Genomic DNA, 14,947 nt, shown 5'->3' with positions numbered 1-14,947 from the left:
AATACACCACATTTTTGGCGACGAGGAACGTGATCGAATACCACAACCAGGTAGACTAGAGTGAAGCGAAGTCTACACGGAAAATGGGAAAATTTGGGAAATTAGACGAATACAACGAAACGGAAGATTGGCGCCATTACACTGAGCGTGTAAATCACTTTTTTGAAGCAAACGAGATAACCGATCCGGACAAAAAAAGATCCATTTTCCTAGTTAGCGTGGGAGCCAAAACCTACAAGCTTATACGAAGTCTGGTCTCTCCGGAGGACCCGAAAACCAAAACCTATGAGGATTTAGCGAAACTCGCCCAGGAACATTTCATGCCAAAGCCTTCCGCTATTGTACAACGACTCAAGTTTTTAACACTCGCACTCAACAACCAGGTGAGACAATTGCCATGTTTTTAGCTGAGTTGAGGCACCTGACCGAACACTGTGAATTTGGGGCAACATTAGATGAAATGCTACGTGATCGGCTTGTGTGTGGTGTTCACGACATCAGAATACAGCGTCGTTTACTAGCCGAACCGAAATTAACCCTGAAGCGAGCGCTCGATCTGGCTCTCGCCATTGAGGCCGCGGATAAGGATGCCTCGGAGATACAAAAGGGGGACCCTCAGGAAGGGGATACTTCGCTCAACAAAGTCGATTTTAAAGTGGAAAAGGGTGGCGAAGTTAATTGTTATCGCTGTGGCGGTAATCACTACCCCAAAAGCTGTCATTTTAAGGAGGCGAAATGTTATGCTTGTGGAAAGTTGGGTCACCTATCTCGAGTGTGCCAGAACAAAAAGAAAGTGAAACTACCACCTCCTAGTACTAATAAGAAGTCAGACACCCCACAGGATACCCATCTTCTAGAGGGGGGAGAGGAGGCAATGGGGAGAGAACAGGGTTTGGGTGCATATTCTTTGTTTACCCTTGGCGGTAAACGACCTTTGCCATACAAAGTAAAGCTGAGTGTTGGTGGGCAAGCACTAGAAATGGAAGTTGACACAGGGGCTTCATTGTCAGTGATAAGTGAAGGCACCTACAAACACCTTGTCTCACAAAACGGGGCACCGCCACTGGAGAAATCAGGAATTGTCCTTCGTACATACACTGGGGAAGAGGTCAAGCCCGAAGGGGTGTGTACAGTTGATGTACATTATGAAGGGGGCGAATACTCCTTGCCATTGTTAGTTGTAAGTGGAGAAGGCCCAGCTCTGTTGGGGAGGAATTGGCTGGAAGAAATTAAGCTAAATTGGCCAAGGATTAAGCAACTTACTTCGCATGACAAGCGACTTGGAGAGATTTTGCAGAAACATGCACAGCTATTTGGGGAGGGTCTGGGGACCCTACAGGGGACAAAGGCCAAGATCCATGTGGACCCCACAGCCACCCCCATTTTCCATAAAGCCAGACCAGTGCCATATGCTCTCAGGGAGAAAATTGAGCAAGACCTGGAAAGACTTGAGAAGGCAGGAACCATTGAACCTTTTCAATATTCCGAGTGGGCCACACCCATTGTCCCAGTTATGAAAAGTGATGGCACAGTAAGAGTCTGTGGAGATTACAAGCTTACCGTCAATAAGGTCTCGAAATTGGATGGCTACCCTATCCCCAAGCTCGATGATCTATACACAAATTTGGCTGGGGGTCAAACGTTTACTGAGTTAGACTTGAGCCATGCTTATGAGCAGATGCTTGTGGATGAGAACTCAAGGGAGTTTTTGACAATTAACACCCATAAAGGCCTTTTTAGATAAAACCGCCTTCCGTATGGGGTCTCTTCAGCGCCCGGCATCTTCCAGAGAACCATGGAGGGTTTGCTGCAAGGAATACCTTCGACAGGAGTCTTGCTAGATAATATCCTCATCACAGGGCCCAGCACGGAAGAGCACCTAGACAACATTGAGAAAGTTTTGGGACGCCTTTCTGATGCCGGCTTGCGGCTCAAAGCTGAAAAGTGCCAATTTATGAAGCCCGTTTTGGAGTGCCTGGGACACCGCATTGACGCAGAAGGGTTCCATCCAGTTGAAGCAAAGGTGAAGGCCATCAAGGAGGCCCCAACCCCAACCAATCCCTCTGAGCTGAAATCTTTTCTAGGGATGTTTATCTTCTATGGCAAGTTCATACCCGACCTATCGTCCACCCTGGAGCCACTGCACGAGCTTCTGAGGAAAGATATCTGTTGGAAATGGGGTACAGAGCAACAAGAGGCGTTTGATAAGGCCAAGAATCAACTTCAATCATCAGATGTACTCGTACATTATGATCCTGAGAAAGTGTTGCTGGTATCTTGTGATGCTTCGCCCTATGGTATTGGGGCAGTGCTGGCCCATGTTATGAAAGATGGCTCAGAGAAACCAGTTGCATATGCCTCACGAACACTCTCCACAGCAGAGAGGAACTATGGCCACCTAGATAAAGAGGCACTAGCTGTAGTTTTTGCCGTGAAGAAGTTCCATCAATTTCTTTTTGGACGTCATTGCAAGGTCTACACAGATCACAAACCACTTTTGGGGCTGCTTAACCCTGAACGAGCCACACCTCTAATGGCCTCAAGTAGGATGCAGCGATGTGCATTGACTTTGCTTGCGTATGAGTATGAGCTTATTTATCGCCCTGGTGAAGAGAATGGAAACGCAGACGCCCTCAGTCGTCTACCCCTTCCAGTTGCTCCAGAGACCACGCCCATCCCAGGGGACATTATACACCTTCTAGAGACCATCAACACCAGCCCAGTGGATGCCACTAAAGTGAAGTTGTGGACAGCCCGTGATCCAGTACTTTCTCAAGTTCTGCAGTTCGTCCTTCACGGATGGCCCATGGCAGTCGAAGAAGAAGCCCTGAAGCCTTATTTTGCTAGAAGAGAGGAATTGAGTGTACATGCTGGCTGCCTACTTTGGGGATCCCGGGTCGTGATACCCCCACAGGGGAGAGAGGAAGTGTTGAACATACTACATGAGTCCCACCCCGGTATTGTTAGAGTGAAAAGCCTAGCTAGGAGCTATGTGTGGTGGCCTAAAATGGACTCACGTTTGGAGGAAAAGGTGAAAAGCTGTGTTACCTGCCAAAGCCACCAAAAGAAGCCACCCAGTTCACCGTTGCACCCTTGGGAATGGCCAGGCCGCCCTTGGTCTCGAGTACATGTAGATTATGCCGGTCCTTTTATGGGCAAGATGTTTCTCCTAATTATTGATGCGCATTCTAAATGGATGGATATCCATTGTGTGAATTCTGCCACTTCCAGCGCAACCATTGAAAATCTGAGGACAACCTTCGCTTCACACGGCCTACCAGAGATTGTAGTGTCAGACAATGGGTCCAATTTTGTTAGCAGCGAGTTCAAGTCATTTCTACAGAAAAATGGCATCAAGCACATTACCTCTGCTCCTTATCACCCATCATCAAATGGCCTCGTAGAACGAGCGGTGCAGACGTTTAAGCAAGGGATGAAGAAGCAAGGTGATGGTACTGTCGAGACCAAGTTAGCTCGGTTCCTATTAAGTTATCGTATTACCCCCCAAAACACCACGGGTGAGTCTCCTGCTCAGTTACGCTGGGGACGAAGTCTGAGGTCACATCTCGATCTGCTGCGACCAGATGTAGCGGTAAGGGTACATGCAGCACAGTCAAGACAGAAGATACAGCATGATCAGCATAGCCGAATGCGTCAAGTGGAAGTCGGCGATTCAGTGAATGTTCGAAACTACTCCAGAGGCCCCAAGTGGATTCCAGGAACTATCATCCAGGAAACTGGTCCTTTGTCTGCGAGAATTGAGTTGGAAGATGGAACTGTGGTTCGAAGACACCACGATCAACTAGTTGCTCGTCCCACAGAAAGGTTCAACCCTGGTGTCACATTACCAATTACTAGCCCATTGCAGCAGGAAGGTGTGGATCCAGAGATAACCGTACCTGATGTAAATGACCCCGAGGTTGCCCATGGAGACAAAGAACCACCCAGTGCAACAATGGTTCGGGACTCGGGGCCAACTACCCCTGTCAGGCGATACCCAGCGAGGAATAGAAACCCCCCGCAGCGTTTTTACTAATGGACTCATTCCCTCCCCCGTGAACAGTTTTAAGTTTTAGGGCAGAGGCGTTAATTTTTTTTTCTCGTTGACGTTTGTTTTCTTGCTTGTTTAAGAACTTGGGGGGGGGGGGGGGGAGGAATGTGGAGTCCTGGGACTAGTAGAGTCGTCACGTGACAAGAAGGCCGTGTACGATCGAGTTAGTTGAGTTCTTGCCATGTGTGTGTTGTAACTCGGAGTTTACACACGGTTTTCTGTATTAAATACACCACACACTGTTTCAAGATATTATTTTTATATTTCGTCGAATTTGATGCTCATTTTCCATGCCTTAATTTGGCTTATATCCGTGACACAAGCATGGCTATAGCCTCGAGATTTCGAAACCTCGTGGGTGAGCATGCGCAAAGCCTTGTCGCGTGTTGCTCTAACAGCCAAATTTGCCCAAACGTATTAAGTGGTTTTTTAAACCTCTATTATTTTTAACCTCTACTATTAAAAGAACAACAACAAACATCAATAAACAACAATGCGTGCTATTTCCTGACCTTAGTGATGCCGATGGCTCCAATATTTTGACTGTACGAGGTTGTACTATTTCCAGCACCAAACGCTCCCGCCAAAACACCTCCGATTCCCTCCATACCTATTCCACGGTTAATTGCATGTTTTGGCGGTGGAGGTGCTCCTGATAATCTTGCGCAGGCGTAGTAATCTCCCACGGACTTAATAATGGAGGCCAACACCCCAGCAAGCATCCCAAACACCCCTGCGGCACTGACAGTAGGCATTCCCCACTGACCTGGAATGTTACCAAAATAAAGCTCGAGTTAACAATGCAAAGAAGTATTAGCTTGCATAGAAATGCAAAAATTTGCATAGTTTGCAAAATGCATAGAAAGAGTAACTAATGCTTATTACTATGACCAACCTGGATACGGAAATCTGAACCATTTGGCTTTTTCCAATACATCGATCCTGGCGTCAGTTCTTGCCATGTACTGAGGAATGCTGGGATCGGAAGGAAATCCTCCCGCTGCAGTGATGATGGCACAAATAATCCACGATACTGCGATTGCTAGAATTACCTTTGAAGCACACCATGCGACACACGTCAAATTAAAGAAAAGTGATTAAACAAATTGTAAAAATTAGCGCCATGAAATATTTACTTATACTTACTGGAAATAACCTGAACACTGGGAAGCGACCAACATAAAGACCTCCCTGTTCTTTGCTATATACGGGCACTGGAATCTGGATCTTGGTAAGGTATTGTGAAAACAGAGATATTAAGACGATAGTACTGAAACATAAAAAAAGAGAAAAAAAAGAAAGTTGACAAGGCACGTCCAATTTGAAGTCTTAAGGCGAGGAATTACCTGAAGGCCGTTTTTACACTGCTTAAGGTCGCGGGGGACACCTTTGGCTTATCATTATGCATTTATTTAAAGCGTATGCACGAAGTGCAACGACTGTCATCGACAACTTAACGAGCGAGTATTTGCATAAAAATATGAGCGCGCGCGTGATTTGATGTGTTCGCGTGTGGAATTGTTTGTAAACAAAATGTTCACTCAAAAGTAAATTGGGGTTCTAAAAAAACATTTTTATTTGATTTCTAAAACATAAAAATGCTTGAGCTATTAAGAGATTTTACCTAATTTACAACAACGCTTAACTTTATTCGTTAGATTGAAGGAAGTCTATGACCTAATATTCATGTAACTCAGAGTTATCATAATAATATTCACTGATATACCATTGACCACAAATATGGTAGCCAAAACGCGTCAACGAAAACAGCTGGGGAGCTCAAATATTGCAATTCTTTGGGTGTTTTAATAAAAAAAAAATATTCCACTCGCGCTTGTTGGATATGGGATCGTTATAGCCAACTCATTATACGTCTCCCGATTTTATAAACAAGTAAAACAACAAAAGAACAAAGGCATCTTTACGCGTCTAACTTTTAATCAAATCACAGTGTTGAACGAAAATTACGAAACTAATCAACTTGCATTTATTTAAACTGCAGTTACGCTGTGATTAACACTGTAGGTTTTAAGCCTATTTACCGGAATAAAGTGTGTTGTAGAATTTAATGGGAGGGCTATAAAATAAAGCCTTAAAAGGCTTGCTGGTATATATATTGGAGGATAATGCCCTTGGCTGAAAGATTGTCCTGAAAATTTCACAGTTGCCCTCGAAGCTTCGCTTCTCCGTCAACTCTTAATTTTCCGAACAATCTTTTAGCCTCGAGCATTATCTTCCAGTATACCAGCCGCCTTTAAGGGGTTTATTTACTAATTACCCGAAGTCTGAAATAGTGACGGAATCCGTACATATATAACTTGCTCGCACAAAGGAAGACTTTTTCATTCGTAAATTAGGCGATATGTGCCAAAATTTATCTATGATTTAAGCGACGAACTATAGATCCATATATTCATGTACGGGCAAGATACAATCAAATATCTTTCCTGAAAGTTATTGGGCAGCATATTTCAACGAACGATTGATTGCTTGATTGATTGAACGCGCTTGCCGATATTTTGTATGTCCTTATCTTGAATACTGGTCAATACTCACGCCATCGAAATTCCCCAGTGTTTACCTATGAAATTGAGAGACAAACTAATCGATTAAATAGAACAGAGAGTCAAAACAAATCTGATTAACACTAAACAACCCATGGACGTTTGGTCGATTGTATCACGGTAAACTAATTCTGAGGTGTCGATAACTTAATTTGCTTCTATGCTGCTAGCCTTGATCAGGCGATGGGGTGGACTGTATCTATCACGTTTGATTCGCTTCTATTGGTAAATTTCAATTCTCATCATTATTCCCGACAATGGCCTGATAAACGCTATTGGTTTATAAGTGGCACGGTCAATAAATTTAACTTCCTTCCAAATAGGGAGACCTCGGTTGTTTTTGTTGGTGTGCTGCGAACAAACCAAATGTCTCTTTAGGGTTAATTTATCCTTTCATGCATTGATCTACCTGTTTCCCTGAAATATATTTTGCCGTTTTCTCATAGACAACTACCGTTTTGTTTAGTAAGTTAAATGGCGCCTTAACTTCGCACAAAGGATGACCTAGGTATGACGCGTACGGCGCATACGCCTTGTTGTTGTAGGCAGCGGCCAAAAACCTCTCATACACCTTAAATAGAAGATAAAACCGCATTAAATTTAACTTACTGTGTGGGTTCTTTCTTGCCCTTTAGTCTTAAGTTTTCGTTTTTGTGATCTTCTGCACAAACGATCAACACCTTAAAGCGACTCCATCGTGAAATAAACGAGCAAACATTTACCTATCTTTCCAACCAAAATGAGCGATAAACACTTCCTTAATGACAACAGTAATCGAATTATTTAGACAACGTACCGGCCTTTTCCGTTGCCGCTTGGAAGAGAGCTATGCCTACCAAAGTGATCGTAGGTGCTATGGTCAGCGGTCCAATAAAACGAAGAAGGAACCCAATGAGACCAGTGAAACCGATCATCATTTCAAACAGTGACGACACTAGTATGGCACCTTGGATCTGGCATAGGAACAAAAATATATTCATAGTAATGAGGGCATTGATTAGATATTTTACAAGTAATTGATGAAATGTTTTTGGAGGACTAAGCTCTTCATATGTAATTGATGAATGGACTAGTGAATTAGCTAGAGATAATTCATGTGAGTATAAAGAAGAAGAAATTACAATAACAATGAACATTTAACAATTATTCGCCGAAGGCGAAGTGATTATTGTTGAATAATCCCCGAGACGAAGTCGAGGGGAGGATTATTCAACAATAATTCAAGGAGCCTGAGGCGAATAATTGTTTGAGTATAATTTCAGAGGTGATAATCAGGAACTGCAAAAAACCGATAGAAAACAAGAAAACAACAAACACAAGTGCTCGCTTGCATACGAAGCCAATTTAATTTATCGATAGCAATCAGAATTTACACTTATTAGGAGTTTAAGCAATAAAACGAAACAAAACAAACACTATGAGAAAGATAGCTGTCCGTACCCTTGTATGAGTGCTGATGACCTCTAATTGAATGTGCGAATCCTCTCGAAATGAGTAGCTCCGGTCAGAAGAGAACTGAGTAAAAATAAATGATGTTTGCTCAATCGATCTGAATGAGTTTCTCGTGGCCGCGTGCGATCGGCAGCCACCGTGTTTACGAGCAATTTTAATGCCTTGAGAACCATCTCTTGAAACAATTTTCGGTCCAAAAGCCTTGGTAGTCAATTTGCAAAATTCCCAACGTTTTAAAAATCCATGTCTTGGACTGGTTTCTTTCAAATAAAGGAAAATTTCATTCAGCAAATGCGGCCATGCTTGCTTGCCTGGATGGCAAAGGTGGCATGGCTAAGCAACCAAGCCGTCAAAGCTATAATCACCTCGCGCGGGGTGAATATAGCCTTATAAGCCAAGCTTCTCGACCAATCAGAATGTCCCAATTCTTATTATCACCTCTGAAATTATACTAATGAATATAATCCTGCTGTCTGTAGCATTCATGAGCATTGTATACAAAGTTTTACCTCTCTCATGCGAGATTTCCAAATGTCGTCATTGTTGATAAGAGAACTTTCAGTTGAGTTACCATTTTCTTTGAATAGGAAAACACCATAAGTAAGCAAGACTCATTTGTGTCGAAACAAGTTTACTGCATGTCACACACTTTAAAAGCTACACGGTCCTTTAGCAAATGCCTGTGCTCTACGGAAGGCAACGATTCTAAAACGCCAGCAAATAAACTATCACAAAGTGCTTAGGCTAGCCATGGAAAAGCGTACTATGGTCTCATTAATAGAATGACGTAACTGTACTCTCTAAAGGACGAAGGATAACCCGAATAGGTTCATTGTGTCCAACAATTCAGACAACAAATGAGGATCTTGATAAATAGATTGTTATATTTCGGTATAAGCTATACCATCATCAGACTAATAAAATTAACATACAAGCTAGATCTTAAATACTGTGAGTGAGGAGACGGAAACAATAAGTTTACTCGGGAGAATAGATAGAGTTCTCTGCTGGATTTTAGTCCATTGTTCAGGGAAGGTGCTAGGCGTTTGATATAATAAGCCTCTTTGTATAAAAGAAGAGTGTACTCTCTAATCCACAAAGGCAGAGCCTAAGTGCAACAGAGGGCGAAGAGAAGAAGTTAGATCTGATCTGATCCTACGCTCCTTGTCAATTAAATATGGGGTGATATTCTATTTGAATTGCGAAAGACAGTGTAAAGCCAAGGTTTCAGCAGATAGGAAGAATCTCTTTTGTAATCCAAATCACAAGCACCACTTCAACTCTCTCTCTCTTTTTATGTTAACATTTTCTAAAACTCTTTTCAGGACATTACACTACGTTATACTCAAACTGTTTTAAACAGTAGAACATTTTTATCGGTATGCTTCACCTCTAAGGCACACGAAAAATTAATTAGTAAATAATTTCCGTTCATGCTAAGAAGTGCAGCAGGAATGGAGATTTTCACCAGTGAGGGGAGGAGAGAGGGAAGTAAAGGAGCCAAAACCGAACTCTTGGGGCCTGAAAGCATAAAAGAACGACCTTAAGTCGGGAATTAATATAAGGCGTATAAGTGCTATGCTCACTGACCCAAGGATATTACAAAGACCTCTAAAGGCAAAAAGGTGCCAAGGTGCGAACATACCAATAAAAACAGGAGGTTGACTCTCACTGGCAGTTTTATAGAACCTTCTGCAGTTTGCCCACAGAAACCAGTGAAACTGACCTTCAGGTTTGGGACATGTCCACTGCGGAAGAGACAAGATGGCGAATGTCGGGGCAAGGAAACCGAAATCTCCTCCTTGTACGATAGGGAGCCTAGAATCATAAACCCTAATCATTAGTTTTCATTTTATGTTCATTGCTCTCAAAACTGATAATTGATAAGTATAAGCACATGCATTTCGAGAGTCATTATTTAATTGGCTTAAGCTCTTTTCTTTCTGGAATTACAAGGTGGCTAACATTAATCCATAAGTGCTAATTATACAAGATGAGCCCATGGTCGTGGCGAGATATATGCAAACGTTAATCAAGTGATCCGTATAACGGCCGCTTGAGGACGAATCAGAGATCAGAACATTGCATTGGACAATAAATGTTCACACCGTGGGACAATTCGTGGTTATCAAACACAATAATTGCAAGCCATTTAGCAATTAATTAATATCGAAATACCTGACTCCAAACGTAGACTGTATAAAGGTTACAAGTCCAGAAACGAACAATATGGTACCCAGTACTTCGCTGATGGCGAGCGTGTTATTCGCAAAACACATTGGACCACTGAGAATGAAGGGAATCGCCAACGTTCCTCCTAACATGGTCAGGTAATGCTTAAAGAAAAATGATGCTTTAGAACACACCAAGAAAGTTTGCTTTCAACATTTTCGCAGTAATATTCATTGTTCAATCTTTGATTATCTTGAAGGACTAAATACCAAATATTTTAAATCACCAGCTTTTTTAGTCTCGAGCAAATATAGTCCCAGTCTTTTAATTGCAATTGATTTCACAGCCTCACCTGCATGAGTGACGCCGCATTTTTTTTCTTGCTTACTTTATTAAGTCAGTTTTAGTAGCATAGCATTACAATAATTAATTACATTGCTACATATATGCACATACGCAATTAAGCAAAAGACAACACAGATATGACACATATTTAACAATAGTTATTGCGAAAGTTTATAAAGTAACCGCGCATAACAAATAAGTAGTAGTAGATCCTTAACTTTTAGTATATTTAAGAGGGCTACAAATTTATTTGTTGCTAAACTATTACGTGTCACCCTGGGATTTCTTAATCTACTTTATAGTCGAAGACTTAAAAAAATCCATTTTATGAAATTTATCAAGTGCATTACTCTTACCAGCAATACATTTATACAATTCAGTGGCATATTCGTAATTTAACTTAACTTTGATTTCTCCGACAATAAAAATGGTTGATTTTTCAAGTTTAAGAGGCTCCGACTGAGAATATGAAGAATCGTTGGACAGGCTGGGGAAATCGAAAATCTTGAAACTTTGCCTGAATAACACCTTTGGGGAACTATGTTCGAAAATATTATTCTCATCTTCTAGAAATTTATGGTTTTCGAGAAATTAAGAAAAAACGAAAATAACGGTTTTAGCTCATTAAATATGCAAAAAATATGCGTAAAAATGGCAAAGTTCTCGATATTCCTATAAGAGCAATTTTCAATGCTTTGAATCGAAATAAACTTAGAATAATAGCTTGACCTTTCTTCTTTCAGACAACATAAACTTTCAATTTTTTCCGGCTATTTTGAGGTTTCCTTCGCCTTTTAAAATATTGCTTTATCAAGCACTTCGGGAAAGGGCAAAAATTGAGAAACTTTGGAGGCCAAAAAAGCACCTTGATATGTCCGATATCGAGTCAAAATAAACACTGTGCAAAAGCTCAATGTCTCTTCTGTTATAATATCAAATAAAAAATCTGGGCACTCAAGATTCACACAAATGAGAAACGAAAGTTTACGACCTCCTCGTGTCTAATTTGCATAAAGCTAATTTCTGAATTCGTCCTCCGCTAAGTGATCTGGTCCGCTAAATTTACCTTTGGGAGCTATGATTTGCACAAAGAAAGCAAGTTTAAACTTTATTTGATTTTGTTGACGTCTTATGCCTATCAACAGGTTATATAGACGCGAAGAAAGAAGAAAAAACAGTAAAATCATCGACTGAGCTCATTGCGTTACCTGCGTCACGTTATGAATTTTCTTGTCAATAATTGAATTAAAAAGATCGGAGGAATGATTTGTTTGTTAGGACTCTTACATTTCAAATTTAAGATTAAAGATTAAGATAATAATATCATTCACTTACCTGAAATTGGGAATGATTTGTATATTTTATTTACTCGCGTAACTTACGTCAAAAATATAAATCGTGTAGTTATTATTAATTTGGAAGTTTACTTTTTACGAACATAAACGTACAAAATTATTAAAACTATGATGGACATATATCGCTGTTAGCTTCCGTTCAGTTGTCATTAATGGAAATAAAATACCAAAAGTTTCTCATCTTGTTTTAAAACAACTATATAAAAGGTTTCGATCGTGCAAAATCCATTCATTCATTCAGATGTACATCACAAAATTAGATTAAGGAGACCGAACATGTACACAGCGACAGGACCCGGCGCCAGGACATTTAACACAAAGCACGAAATTATTCGGCTGAAATTTAAAAATAGAATGACCCTTTACAGTTGTGCCTCTCTTGTTGGTGGGGCTTGGAGTCCAAGCCCAGAAAATCCAGAATTTGTCCAGTTTGTAAATTACTATGCAAAAGCACACTTCAAATTTTGTTACATCTCGTCTGACAGAAACTGAAAGCATCGATAGCGAAGGAAAATTGTTAGTTGCCCGTGAAGGTAAGGTAAAATATTTTTTTTCTTTGAACCACTTTTATTTATGGGTATCTGAATTAATACAAGCTAAACTATCCAATACCTTGGGATTTTTGTAGCGCAAGAATGCCAAGAACATATGACAGTTTGCCATAAATACAAGAACACGCTCTTTCGCTGGCGGACTGGAGAGCAAGATGTTCTATACCAATGGAAATTGCGAGCCATAAGCCTTCGTTTACTCAGGGACGATCGCGGAACTGCAAGCAACCCTGCTCTGTTTTACAAGAGACGGGTATGCTTTTTGAGCTAGATCACATATTTAAGTATTAACTTTCTGTTACTTACCGCGGCTGATAGAGTTCAAGCCGACAAAATTTTCATAAATGAAAATTTAACAGCTTTCCGTAGGGAGTTATTGGGGAAGGCGCACGCAAGGAAACAAGAGCTTTCACTTCTTGGTATATGGACCATCGATGGAAAAATGTTCGTCAAAACATCTCCAGAAGGAAGACCTATTCGAATTTATTCCGAACATGACTTAAATAATCTCTAGACCTCATGATTGTATACGGTAGGACTTGACATGCAATAATCTCTTATTTCGTTCGGTGACTATACATGTATTAATGAGGGAGGGTTTCATTTGGACAAGGGCGAAGGACAAACAACCTCTTAAAGGTTTTTTCTTTATTTTTTTTGTGTGTACGTGAGTGTGTGTGTGTGTGCAGTTGCTCTGCGTTATTGATTTTTCTTTATTTATTAATTATAGTTTAGTTTATTTGATTTTATGCGGCTTAACTGCTATATTTTTGTACTTTAGATATTAGTATTAAGCATTCTTTTTTTTTGGCAATGCAATCTAAAACCAAATTTAAAATTATTTCATTAAATGTTAGAGGTTTAAGAGACCAGACAAAAAGAAGAAGTATATTTGCATACTTGAAAGACCAAAAGGCAAATTTTTATTTTCTTCAAGAAACGTATTCAGACGCAAATGATGAACTATTGTGGCAAAGTGAATGGGGAGGCAAGATTATTTTTTCTCATGGGACGCACCACAGCAAAGGTGTTTGCATCTTATTTGATCCAGCTATTCAACTAAATGAACAAAATAATTTCAGTAACAAAACAGGAAGAATTATTCTGATTACTGTGCATTTAAACGGCGTGAAAATCTCGCTATGCAATGTCTATGCACCTAACAACCAATCTGAACAATTAGAGTTCCTACAGGAATTAAACAATTGCATCATAGACAAGTCCGAAATGACAAATATTATCATTGGAGGTGACTGGAATTGTACGCTAACAAAAAAAGATAAAAAGGGCGGAGTTCTTTGGAAACCTACACCATTTAGAAATTTACTTCTGACTACCATGGAAACGTTTGATCTAGTCGACATTTACAGAACTCGATACCCGAATTCACAACATTTTTCGTACGAATCGAAATCTTTACAAGTTAGGTCAAGAATCGACTTTTTCCTAGTGGCTAAATTTTTAGTAAAGTTTGTTAACAGTGTTGGAATTACCACTTCGATCGCTCCTGATCATAAAACGCTCTTTCTCTGTCTAGCTTTGCCTGTGACGACCCCAAGGGGTCCCGGATTTTGGAAATTCAACAATACTTTGCTTGATGATGAAGATTACACAGCACGTATTCGAAATGTCGTTTTTCAGGTACGCGAGAAATATTCCTTTGTGCAGGACAAGCAGCTATTCTGGGAATTAATGAAAATGGAAATAAGAGAGCAATCTATTCTCTTTGCAAAACAAATGTCAAGAGCTGTCTCCCAGAGGGAAAAAGAAATTTCAAAGCGACTTGATTACCTCGATAATATAATTTGTAATGATACTAACCTGCTTAATGCGAGTAATACTTTAAATGAATTTGAAGCATTAAAAACAGAGCTTCATTCAATTTACGATCGGAAGGGAAAGGCGGCAATGTTTAGATCCAAATGTAGGTGGATAGAAAAAGGAGAAAAACCCACTAAATATTTCTTCAATCTGGAAAAAAGAAATTACAATAGAAAAACCATCAACGAAATCAAAACAGAAGATAATGTAGAAATAAGAGAAGGAAAGGAAATCTTGAAAGCTATCCAGGCTTTTTATGAGGATCTATACTCCTCAAAAATAATTTCATCGCAGGAACAATTTGATCTTTTCGCCGAAAATGTAAGCTTCCCAAAACTCTCGGACGAAGATCGAGACGAATTAGAAGGTCCTCTTACACTCGACGAATGCAAAACAGTTCTAGAATCGTTTCAGGAAAATAAATCTCCAGGCGAGGATGGCTTCACCATAGAATTTTATAATCATTTCTTTGACGTAATAGGAGGACACGTTTTGGAGAGCTTAAACGTAGCTTTTGAAGTCGGGGAACTGTCTATTTCACAACGCCGTGGAGTAATAACTTTAATTCCCAAGGATGACTCCGATCTAGTTGATCTTCAGAATTGGAGGCCAATAACTCTGTTAAACACAGATTAT

At 40.3% G+C, this 14,947-nt stretch overlaps 1 protein-coding gene across 5 annotated transcripts in view; it reads right to left on the bottom strand.

Moving 5' to 3' along the window:
* LOC144661238 (solute carrier family 23 member 2-like) overlaps positions 1–14,947 on the bottom strand; it is a 52,960-nt gene that overhangs the window by 5,720 nt on the left and 32,293 nt on the right. For all 5 annotated transcript variants that reach the window (XM_078521935.1, XM_078521933.1, XM_078521932.1 and 2 more), the window contains 8 exons: positions 10,246–10,403; positions 9,794–9,885; positions 8,577–8,644; positions 7,412–7,568; positions 6,608–6,632; positions 5,198–5,321; positions 4,947–5,103; positions 4,564–4,817 (listed from right to left, as the gene is read on the bottom strand). In XM_078521935.1, coding sequence (XP_078378061.1) covers positions 4,564–4,817; positions 4,947–5,103; positions 5,198–5,321; positions 6,608–6,632; positions 7,412–7,568; positions 8,577–8,644; positions 9,794–9,885; positions 10,246–10,403 — 1,035 coding nt within the window. The remainder of the gene's footprint in view (positions 1–4,563; positions 4,818–4,946; positions 5,104–5,197; positions 5,322–6,607; positions 6,633–7,411; positions 7,569–8,576; positions 8,645–9,793; positions 9,886–10,245; positions 10,404–14,947) is intronic.

Source organism: Oculina patagonica, chromosome 7, assembly GCF_052425735.1.
Source record: "Oculina patagonica isolate OP01 chromosome 7, crgOcupat, whole genome shotgun sequence".
NCBI lineage: Eukaryota > Metazoa > Cnidaria > Anthozoa > Scleractinia > Oculinidae > Oculina > Oculina patagonica.
The sequence above is the reverse complement of the archived record's forward strand: the minus strand, read 5'-3'. Positions and strand labels throughout refer to the sequence as shown.